Genomic DNA, 12,211 nt, shown 5'->3' on the forward strand with positions numbered 1-12,211 from the left:
ATGCATCAACCACAACAACATCAAAGCACAATCAACATTTCAAGGTGTTCACTGAGTTCTGTGGCAGTTCTTAAGCTTTTTTATGCATAGGCTCATAATCAGATCATTATCAGCATAGTGACCAGAACAAAGTCTTTCAAGAAAAAGCGACATGAGGCCTTTTTAACCAGATGATATTTTTAATTAAACATGTTTGAAACTTGAGTGGTGATATGTAAATTAGTGGATTTGCAAGTCTAATATATTATGCCCATGTTGCTTAGATTTAACAATTATTTTCATCCAGTCATACCAATTTTAGAATGTTTTGCACTACAGCAGACAGAAAACTTTAAGAGGGAGAGACAGCGCCTAGACATGAGCTGGAGATCTGACCCACGAGCAGTTCATCATGGTTTCTAATACTGCTGAGGATACAGGTGTTTCATAGAGGACACGTGCAGTGCCTAACACAGATCTGTACTGTTTGTCAGTGTTAACAGAGACCTCAGTCTGCAGTGAGCTCATACACTTCACTGGTAAACACACAGAATTGTAGAGTAACATGAGGCTCAACAACACTTCTGTCCATACTCTCATGTTCTCTCACATGAGCTCTGTTTCTCTATTTGCTGAGTCTGCCTTACATCTATTAATCAAAGGGTGTTTGTTTGTTTATTTGTTTTTATAATCCCTTGCTGTATCGGCTGCTGCAGCTCCCCAGCAGCCAGTCTTTCATTTTCTGATTTCCGTTTATAATAATGTCTCAGTTCTGACAAAGGTGCATGGATTGTGTGTTTCCAAAGAAGATTAATCAGTTCCATTATTGATAACTTTAACTTTCCAGTAAATTGTAAGACTTTTTCATTGAATTCTATCATTCTATTTATCATCATCATCATCATCATCATCAATAGCACCAAATAAAGCAGTGACAGTATTAATGTTCTCAGTGATCAGTGTTTTTATATAATTAATGTATGCACTTCTTATTTTGCCCTCTGAAGGGGAACATAAAGCTTCTCCTGATTCAAACTCTGTTGTGTGTTATGTTGCCTTCACTTCCCGTCAGCAGTATTGTCATTCCGAGCTTTTACCCCACATAGTAATAAAACTAACACGGCTGACATGCATTTTTCATGTTACAGGTAGGGGTTCATGTTAATTACTGCTTTTATATCCTTAAAATGTAATTATATCCCTCACACACTGTACATGTTCCATACATGCTTTACATAACGGTGACTCTTTTTTAGATAAGCGAGTAAGTATTAAAGATATCTGAGCAAAGTAAAGAAGTGGCTGAGCAAACAGTCTCTGCATTAATGACAGGGACCTTTGTTAATTACCAATCTTATGAAATGCCTTGTGCTAGATGTGTTCGTTCAGGACAAAGGCGGTGCAGGATTTCAGGAGAAGCACATAAAGGCAACACGAGAGAGGAGGCGGCAGCAGCTCAGCTTCTGAGCAGAGAGCTGCCTCCACAACTGGACGCTCCCAGCGGGCCGCGGTGGTGGTAAGAACCAGTGATTCGTATTGTTTAACACTGAGACATGACTGTAAAGGCTGCTTGAAGACATTCTTAGTCAAACTGCACAGATAGATTTTCCATAAGTCAGCATTAGTCTGACTTCCGCCCACCAAATCCATCGTAATGGCCGGTGGAGAAAGTGTCGAATACTTGATACAAATACTTGAGATTTTATGAACAGGCTTGGAGGATCATAATGATGCCGAATTCACGAGAAGATCCAAAAGAAACGGCCAGAGTTTGATTTCAATGAATATGTACTTATCTTGATAAGCAAGGACGCGTCCAATTTCAGGGTTTTTGAAATGGGTTTAACGTTAAGGGGCTACGTGTCGCACATTGTCCTGTTAGTGACATCTCGAAGCAGCACTATGGCTGCTGCTCGCGCGTCCGTTAGCTGCCTGTCGCCTCTGGGTTCAGAGGTGGACTCCGGACACGGAGCCGTGGTCAGCTCTGTGGACAACAATGGCTCCTCGCCTGGTGTAACGTTAGAACACTTGTGTTTGGTGTCAGTGCTCGTTGCCGTGGTGTCCCCCACAGTCCCGCTCTGTCCACTGTCCCCTGTGTTTGACACACGAGTCTTCGGTCCGCTGACTGAACGCTGAACGGGGACGTGTGAAATGATAATGTAAACTTGAAAATGACAATGTAATTCCACAATAACATTATAATTCCTTGTCTCTATGCGTTATTTGAGTTCAAATGAAAATGTAATAATCCAGTTTGCATTTTTTTCTTTTCACGTATTCATATCACTTTAATGACCATATCAAAATGAATATGGACGTTTCATTTTCAAAGACTTCACCTACTTTAAAGTGACCAATAACTGATAATAAATAATAATTGATATTTTCTTAATCACAGCTGGTCGCAGGATGCATAGTAATGAGGTCATGTATCTATTTGTGGTCATGCAAAAGTAATAACTATAACATGATTATGGTGTAACAAAAAGCCGACGTTCAACATTCCCCATATTACATACCTGTCTCAGCAACCTGTTCTTGAGGTATAAGATAAGCTTTCACATCTGTTTGAGTCTCTTCAGGCTTACAATAACTCCATTATAAACCATTTTATGCTGTTTTCTATCATTGCTGATAAAAGCATTTGCTCTCCAGAGAACTTTTTCTTTTTCTGAGTTGCTTTTTTTGTGTTTATGAACGGCCCGCAGGCCAGACATCCTCCACCCTTGGTTTAAGGATTTTACAACTTTAATAGTGATCACTTCTTCTTTTCGGGGACGTACACTGCAGCCCTTACTGTGGCTGTGCAGGTGCGTGTTTGCTGCTGAACAACATCACAGCGGGGTCTGGTGTGAGATGTTGGCCCATGTCCTCGAATTCCCACAATAATGAGGCAGTAAAATATGTGGTGATCCTGCCTGCATAGCAGAACGCCTCTACCTTTTTTAGAAATGGGCTTGTGATGCTTCCTGTGGGTCAGCTCAATGGCCCTTCCTTAGATTGGAGTGGGGGCAGAAACCCCTCAGACAGGTATCTCCAAACCTGGACAAATGAAACAAAAAGTCAGCACAAAGAAATGCCATGAGAGCGAGAAAATCATTTTCAATAGTTTGGGTGAATTTGACCCTTAAAGCATGAATTGTTTCATGTGATCATAACATAACCATCAAGAGTTAATGTATGTACCAGTGTTAGATATTTTGACTTTGTTCCATCTTCTCTGTCTTCTGGTATAAAATGTCACAGTCTGGTTGCTTGGTGATAGTTGTGGGTGATATGGTCTTATATCATGATATTTCAGAGTATTTCTGCAATAGCAATATTCTTGATGATCTGACAAACTATGGAAACATTGTTTTGGTTCAGAAGTCTCTCTTGCTGTTGAGCTCTCCTGGGAGTTTTGAGGCTGCTGAAAGGTTTGTTGTATTGCCCTCCTCTGTTGTGATTTGTTGTACTTCTGACTTAGTGTGACCAATCCACTTCCACACTGCTGAGGTCACTCACCCTTTAGGAACTAACTCCTCCACCGTTGAGCTGAGGGCAATGTTGCGTTCACTTTCAGGCTTGCTGTCGCAGTGTATGACGTATGACATTATTGCTTTAACAAGTCAGAATATTGCCATTATTGCGATTTTTTTGATCATATTAAGAATCATACCAGTATTATTGTGAACAATATGATATGGCACACTTGTAGTTGGTGAAGATGAGCTTGGTGTGGGCGAAGGTGGTTTCCTCTTTTTGCCGTGTGGAGTGGACAGTGTGCAGCCAAAGGGAAGTGATACTGCCCAGAGGACAAAGCACACTGCAGCCTGCTGTGTATTCAAACAGTCATCCTGAGGCTGCAGTGTTTCCTCATGCAGGGCTGAGGCCTTCAAAACATTCAGTCTGTGCTTCTGAGACACTGGACTATTTGATGTGATTTTCATCATTTTCCACTTATATTCAGTTCAATACAGCACAAAGACAATATATTAAATGTTCAAACTGACAAAATAATGTTTTTACAAACTTGTTCTGAATTTGATATTAGAAACTTTTCCTACTGTACCCTCAGATGGTCTTGACTTACAGTACGTTTCACACAGCTGGAGCTCCATGTTTGTGTTCTGTTGGACAGTTGCTGGTGTGTAGCAGACCACTCATATTTGTGAAAAATCATCTTCTTTGTCACTTCTTCATATTTAGCAGCAGAATATACAGCTGAGCCAACACAGTTTCTGTAGGACATGAATTGAGTGCACATTGCTCTCTGAGTTCTTGACATAAAGCGTCCACAGTTCTTCCCACACTGCTGCTGTGTGTCAGCAGACCCTCTGGACAGACAGCGCTCTTCCTCCTTGGTCCGGTGAGCACAGGCAGGTCTGAGCATGCAGTCTTAATGAGATCAGTCAGGTGAGGAGCGAGCATATCGTTACACGACCTGGACCAACTGGATGCTTATCAGTCCTGCTGCTTAGTGATCCCACAACACTTGATGGAGACATTCCACTCACTAAGCAACTGCAAGTGCATGCAGTATGTGCCACTTACATGTGTGTTTATCTGGATCAGATGTTTACAAGGAGTGCATTATTTATTTAAAGCTATCATCTCTACTTGTCTGTATTCCTCGGTGTCACTCAGATTTTAATTTCTAGTAATTAAAGTGCATATTGTGGCTGTAAAGATGTTGTCGTAGTAGTTAAACTATTACTTGTTTATGGTTATTATTGCTCAGTCCTTAAAATGCCAGATAATTGGCCAACAAAAAAGGCAATCTAGATTTCCCAGAGCTGTAAGTGACAAATTACTTGTTTTGTTTGACCAACAAATGAATTGTCATTGCAGTGCTGCTGTGGGCTTTAGCTGAGCAACATGATGATCATTGTTGAGAAGACACTGGACAAAGAACTCCCCACAGCTCCTTTAAGGTGCATGAACGAAACCAAGTGAACCAAATAATAAATAAAGTAAACCGCTCTTAGAAAAGAAGGTCGTATTTTATAACTCTGCAGGGTACTGAATTGTTACGTCCCTTCAGTTGACAGCGTCCTCCTACACTTTCTTTGTCCGATGGAAGCCAAGGGATGCAGCCAGCGATGGAAGATGCATCTCCCAGAGTTTAAAGGCAGCTGGAGATCACTGGGTCCAGCCACAAAAGACCATGAGAGAGGCGAAACAGAGAGAACAAGAGACAGAGGAGGGCCACACAAAAGTGTTACTATGGCGCCCACCTCCAGGTATCTGACAGACAGACAATACGTCATGAGAAAGCCTCTGTTCTCTGCAGAACAACATACATCTATCTTAAAGAGGACACATCCACAGACGCAGACGCACACAGAGAAGGTGAGGAGGATGGAGAGGGAACTACTCGTCAGAATATTCTGGAGAATCTTTTTTTTTTTTTTTTACCTGCAGTAAATATGCTGTTATGTAAATGTGATGGCAATTTTTTCAACTTTTTTCTAAACATATTTGGACTTTATTCTTCACATGATTTTATTTTTCTCACTTTTTTAGTCACAGTACCTAAATATGCTAATCACTGTTGTAATGATGTTGTAAGCAATGTCATTGTCCTTTTTGAATTCTGTCACTTTCATGCCTTACAGGAGAAACAGCTGGGTGTAAGCCATAGAGAAGAAAACCAGCAACACTCTGACATGAACTTCTTAACCAGAGCAAGAGCAGAGCTGACCCCAGAGAGCTTCAGCCTCTCTCACAGTGACTCCAGAGAATACCTCAGCTCACCCACGGCTGCCTCAGAGCCCAGTCTGTGCCATGAACAACTCAACTCACCATTTCCTGGCAGGAGATCAGCTCAGCGGAGCCTCTCGAGCTCCATCCTGGAGGTCCAGAGACTGAACCCTCCTCTGAGGCCGCAGCTGACCTCCACTGTCCTGCATCCTACCTACACCCCTCGTTCAGGGTACTCCAGGCCAGGCCAGACTCAGCTCAGGCTGCGGGGAAGGGAAGGGGATGGGGGAGGTGGAGGGGAGACCAAACTATGCTCTCCTGGACGACACTCAAAAGGTCAGCCAATGTCTCCCTACCAGGCCAACTACTGGGCCTGTGCCATCCCTAAAGCTCTGCCTCCATCTCCAGACAGGCACTCTGCAGGCTGGGATCCAAACAGGGAGTACCAGGCCCTGCTGGACTACACCTACCCTCTGAGATCAGGACAGGTGGTCACTGAGTGGGACAGCTCCCCGCTCCAGGGAGACTCTCTCCTCCAAACAGATCCCATCTTGCAGGACTCAGGGATTGAACTGGACCACCTGTGTAGCTCCACCAGCCTGTCAGGTTTGGGCTTTACAGTGAGCAGCACAGGGCAGAGCAGAGAAAGAAGCACTCGTGGTGTGGGTCATAGGTCACCTGACCTGCAGGCTTTCACCAAATCCTCAGATGGTCCGCCCTCCAGTACCCTGCTCTCCCTTACAGACCCTGTGGGTTTGTCCTTGGACAGTCTGGACACCAGTAAGACCGAAGGTGAAATGAATCATTCCAAAGGTGATGGTCACCATCATCAGCACCATGCTCTGTCCTCCTCCACCTCCACTGCTTTTATCCGCTCCACCAGTGTCCTTCCACAGTCCAGGTGTGTATGTGGGGAAGTGGACGAGGAGTTCTGGCCTCTTCCAGAGCAGCTGGAGGAGCTGCAGCTGCTGTCCAGACAGGTTAGTGCTGTAGACACTCATGGACCTTTACTCAAGTACCACTCTGATATTTTTCCAAGGAGTAGATTTTTAGATCGTATTTACTCCACCATTGTCTGAAAATCCAGCTGGTTAAAGTAGCTGTTTCCTCATGGTGAAACATTGTAATGTAAAAATGTATTAAGCAAATGTTGCATATTGTAAAAAGGATACTGTGAATTTGTTGATTTGTGTATTACAGTAACAGTATAATATGTTGGCATGTAGTTGAATCTTCAACAGCAGTCCCATAGTGCAACTGAATCCCCACACAGCAGCAACATAATACTGACAAAACCATGAAGCTGCACTGTGATGTACCAGAAACAGCAGCCAAGTCACAGTGGATTAGTGTTATTCAGTTTAATTGTTCAGTGGTTTTTGGGTTCCTTCAGCTAAACACTGAAGCATTTGGTCCCTGTGTGCAGGTGAGGGAGGTGACAGCCCAGCTGAGCCGGCCTGTCACATCCAGCTGGGAGTCTCTGGGGCCAGGCACCACCTCCATGCTCTCCTCCACCACTCTGCCTGAGAAACAGGAGGCTGAAGACAAAGAGTCTGAGGGCAACAATCAAGACACGGATGAAGGAAAATATGGAGAGAAGATGAGTGCTGCTCAGACAGGTATTTATAGTGCAGATGGTCAATGGATGTTCAGATTTTGGGGCTGTGCATTCTTAAAGGGTCAGTTCACTCAAATAGCAACAGAACACATTTTCTTTCTTCTTATTTAGTGGTTTCTCCGTGCAGATATTTTTGGTTTTTGTTTGTCCAGGTTTGGAGAAATCTGTCTGCACCCCAACACAATGGAGGTGAATGGAATTTAGTTAATGGTACTGACAGCACTGAACAAATGACATCTCAAAATTTCCAAAATCCATCTCCCGTCCATCAGCAGGTGATCACAGGGTCTCTGAGGCAGTGAGGAGGAGTTCTGGAGCCTGGGTGGAGCCTGTTGGAGGGGGACTGAGTCAGTCCAGCCTCAGGGAGGTGGAGGCTTTGGTGGAGCAGCTGTGTGGCCTCACCCTGCCTTGCAGCCAGAGGAGCAGCCAGGAGAACCAGGAGCAGAATGACTCCCTGATGCAACAAACCCAGGTAGAGACACAGTGTGATCTGCGAGACAAGAGTCTGACTGGCACATACTGCCTGCTTAGTGGCAGACAGTCTTCTACGTTCCCGTCATATAGTCAAAGCAGCTGTGAATGTTGTGTGTGTTCCAGGTCTTCTGTGCACACCTGGAGCAGCTCGTGCAGCAGCTGTACACAATATCGGAGAAGATGGAGCTGCTGGCTGCGCCCTCTGTGGACATAGACAGCGTCAAGTCATCTCTGGCTGAGTATCAGGTGAGGGCTGAATGCTGGAATACTCCAGAATGGATGCACACGTCGACACTTTTGCGAGCTTGAGGATTTCGCCTGTGGGTTTGCTGACAGTCTGACAGTCGCCTGACAGTGAAGTCATTTTCAGTTTCACTTGTTCTCTTTGGCTCTGCATATTTGAACAAGGTTCATGCACTACTAGGTGGAGAAATGTCATACAAAACAAAGTGACAGCTTTCTTTTTTTGTAGATATGAAGGTGAAAATAAGAAGACGTTGTTATTTTCCATTTATATGTCCACAGAAATAGGAAGCTTTCATTTTGTTTGTCTGTTATCCAGACAATGAAACCAATCACAGATGCTGCTTCACCCATGTGGGCTTTATTTTTCCTCCTGTGTTGCATTGCAGTGATGCAGGTAGCCAATCACAGCCCACCCTGAAACAAAACCCATTGTTTTTGAAACTTCTTGACTGACAGCTCCAGAGAGGAGCCGTCAGTCACTGCTCACGCTGGAGAAGCTGGAGTCAGAGAATGTCTTTTTTGCTCTGTGTAGAAGCTAAATGATTAATTGATTATTGAAATGGATAAACTGTCAATGGACTAATCAATGAATTGATGAGTACCACACTAAAGTTATTAGACTGGTTGGAAAATCCCTCTGCAGGGACAACAGTGTATGTCCCCACCTGAACTGAACCAACGTCTCCTTCTGCGTGTGTTGGGTCAAGGGTCAGTTACAGCGGGAAAGAAACTCCTCTGCAAACCCAGCTCCACATTCCCACTTTAAAAGCTTCACTTCACCTCCTGCACTTTCTGTTGTGCTGACAGTATAATGTCTGTGTTGTCAGAGTTTCCAGAGGGAGGTGAGCAGCCATCAGCCCCTGACCTCCTGTGTTCTGCACACCGGACAGCTTCTCCTCAGCTGCATCAACACCACCTCTCCATGTCAGTCTATAATATACATGATGAACAGAAACTGAAATGAAACCTTCAGCCTTCATCCACTAAGTCTTTATGCACTCTCTCTCCTCCTTTCCAGTTCTAAGAGACACCCTGCTGTTGATTGAGAGGCAGTCTGGAGCTCTGGAGAGCCACACAGAACACTTTTTTTCCTCCATCCTGTCTGCCATGGACAGCCTGACCCAGCCCACCTCGGTCCAGCAGAACAGAGAGGAGGACCCAGGCCCTGTGAGGGTCCAGGGGTCCACTTTGTGAACAGACTGCAGGATGCGTTTGTGTACAGCATGTGATTTATTTATTTCTAGGTTTTCTTACTTCCTTTCAATAACTCTGTGTTTTAATACAGTGTTCTTGTTTATGTTTCACATAAAGCACAACTGGGTGTGTGTGCCATAACATGATGTTCAGAGGAGAGTCATGAAGGAAACGTTCAGCACCAGCTTAGTGTCTAAACTGAACTGGTCACATTGAAAAATACAGGACCTCAAAGTGCTCTTAAAACTTTGTCTGAAGAATTACAGAAATGTTTTATTATGTCTTAATACTACACTGCCTTTCACTGTCACCATGGTATTTTGTAGGACTCCACCCTGTTCTGATCACCTTTTCTATCACTTGTAATGTCTTAACAGACCTTTAAATGTAAGTGTCTGTCATTTTCCATCTCGCAGTGTGTCTGCTGTGCTTACAGTCACACTTTGTATGTTGGCATGTTGATGTCTCTCCTGTGTGTGAGCAGTGTGCCACCTAAACCTGAAATGAATGTATAGAGTCCACAGAGCAGCAGCAGGAGCTCTGATTGGTCAGCTGGAACATGTAGGCAGGAGCTGTGTGTGTGGGCTCAGAGCTCAATAGGAACGACAAAAGCGAACATTTTGAGGCCATCACTTCGTCATTTTATAATAATTATTTCACAGAAAATGAAAATCAGAAACTTGTGTACGCTGCCCCTGTATGACCTGCAGGAATTAGGAAAATTAAAATCTCAGTGTCCATGAAATAAAAGAATTAAGTTCATGTATAATTAAGTAAAATGAAATAAGCTATAAAGCAGGTGAAATTAAAAGAAATAATCACATACATACAAATAAGATGCAAATATAGATGAGATGATGCCAATAGAAGAAGAAACACTTAAAAACATAAAAGCAAAATATATGGCATATAAAAATACTAAAATGATACTCAAGTATAATTCAGATATTTAATGACAAGTTAAATAGTAAAAGGAGGAAATCTGAATCTCACACTGAAGAGAAGGCTGTTTCCATTAAAGACAGAAGAAGGACATCAAATGAGTAATATTTGTTTTCCATCACATTTATTAATTCATCATTTACAAATGAAATGAACACTTTACGATAACTTTTTGGAAAATGCATAATTGTCTCGGTGGCCCTCTGGTGCCATTAGACATCAGTCAGCGTTAGGGGACATAAACAGCTCTGTCTGGCATGTCCACATTTTAGTCATTTCAACGAATCAGGTTTCCACCTGTTCCTGAAGGGAGGTGGACACTTGCAGTCCTACACCATGTACTGTAGGAGGTGGCTTGTGCACTGTGGTATGACTGTTCACAACCTGAGTTTCTCACAGGGATCAATACATTTTCAGCACTATCTTATCAGCTGGTTTAACAAAGTAATCTCATGTACAGGACAAGTGGTCACTGTCCACGTGTCCAACAACACAGCTTTAAAACATGTTGGACCTGTTCTCGCTGATGTCAGTGTGCTGTGTGCTAATGTCAACAAGTGTGTTCACTGCTCAGTTCACCCACATCACAAAAAGACATTGTCCCTCTTCTCTCAGGTCAGATTCGTTTGGTTTTATTGGCCCTTGTTTGGAGATTTTTGCCTCCACCACAGTACAATGGATGTGAAATCATGGACATGGCTGCATATGTCCACTCGAGTTTTTTTGTCATTCGGATGAACCGGGTGATCCTCTAAATAAGCCTTTACAACCCCAAAAAGCTCAAACTTTTCAGCATACTGTAATTCAACGAGTCACAGAATAAAGGGAATTGTTTAAAATCAGATCTGCGTCCCATATTATGTGCTGTTTGGTATGCTCATTTAGTGAAAACTGGAGAGACTGCTTCACTGACAACCAGATCAAAATCAAGGCTTTGGTGTAGACTCCATTTTGGATTAATGGCCAATTATCAGGCAAAGCAGCAGCTGATGTTTCCAAATTGAGTCTTGATGATGATGATGGTGGCGTTGGGGAGGGAAAATGTTGTGACAAGACCATTGATGTCATAAACAGGAGGTGGGTGATTCATACAGTGTTTAAAGAGCACACAGGGTCGGATCCATGCGTGTAACACAGGAGAGGCAAACAAGGCTTAGTGTGTGGATACTTCAAAGCCAGAGAGGAGAGAGGGAGGAAAAGGAGCCTGATCCATCTTACTGCTCTGTGCCACAGAGAATCATTGCTGTCCAAAACCTATTAAAAACACCAGAGAGGTGTTTTTTCATTACCATGAACACACACACGCACTGTAGTTTATTTGACTCAGTCACACATATGCCATCCTGCTCCACACACTCACAAGAACACTACTACTACCATACTACTACTAAGTGTGTTACTTCATTGGCTGGGGTCTGAATTTCGTTTCTGTGGATGTCAAAAACGAAAATAACTATAGTGGTTATAGTGGATAATCAAATAGAATAGAAAACCATAACCAAAAAAGAAACAAGCCTACTGTCTGAGATGCCCTCAGTACTGTGGATTTCTGGCTGTTCTTCCCAGTGCGCATGCGCTGAAAGTGACCACGGCACGCACCTCACAGGAGCGCGCACAGCAAAAATGATTTCTGAGGAGATTTAGTGCTAATGACAGATGCGGATAGATGCGAACCTTTGCTATGCAACCACCAGTGTTTTCAGACGACCTGCAGCATGTGGTCATTTGACTCTCATGCAAATGCAACGACAAGTCAGAGCTGCCATGATGGCATGAGGAGAACACACACTATACTACTGTCATGGCTGATCGGTGTGTATATGCCATGCAGGAATTAACTTGCAGGTATTGAAGTATTAATGAAGCTGCTTCGATGACCATGGCCACTAGATGTCGCTGTATGAGGCCAGCGAACCAAATCAAAGAGTCAATTAGAGGAACAAGAGTGTTGTAGTGGAGCGGCACGGTGGCGCAGCAGGTAGTGCGAGAAGGTCGTTGGTTCGATCCCCGGGTTGGGCAGGACCTTTCTGTGTGAAGTTTGCATGTTCTTCCCGTGCACGCGTGGGTTCTCTCCGG

The 12,211-nt window shown here is 43.6% G+C and overlaps 1 protein-coding gene across 3 annotated transcripts; it reads left to right on the forward strand.

Annotated features, from left to right (window-relative positions):
- Window positions 1-1,385: 1,385 nt before the first annotated feature.
- On the forward strand, window positions 1,386-10,976 carry cep68 (centrosomal protein 68). 3 transcript variants are annotated; one of them, XM_076743879.1, is made up of 9 exons: window positions 1,386-1,495; window positions 4,810-4,892; window positions 5,003-5,310; window positions 5,577-6,641; window positions 7,088-7,280; window positions 7,552-7,751; window positions 7,877-7,999; window positions 8,827-8,923; window positions 9,018-10,976. In XM_076743879.1, exons 3-9 carry the CDS (start codon window positions 5,035-5,037, stop codon window positions 9,191-9,193), a joined length of 2,130 nt encoding a protein of 709 aa, XP_076599994.1. In that variant the 5' UTR covers window positions 1,386-1,495; window positions 4,810-4,892; window positions 5,003-5,034; the 3' UTR covers window positions 9,194-10,976. The 3 variants fall into 3 exon arrangements, with proteins under 3 accessions (XP_076599994.1, XP_076599996.1, XP_076599995.1); XM_076743881.1 differs by having other exon boundaries at window positions 7,555-7,751; XM_076743880.1 differs by lacking the exon at window positions 1,386-1,495 and having other exon boundaries at window positions 4,772-4,892.
- The last annotated feature ends 1,235 nt before the right edge of the window (window positions 10,977-12,211 follow it).

The sequence above is a fragment of the Chaetodon auriga genome, chromosome 11, assembly GCF_051107435.1.
Source record: "Chaetodon auriga isolate fChaAug3 chromosome 11, fChaAug3.hap1, whole genome shotgun sequence".
Classification (NCBI taxonomy): Eukaryota; Metazoa; Chordata; class Actinopteri; order Chaetodontiformes; family Chaetodontidae; genus Chaetodon; species Chaetodon auriga.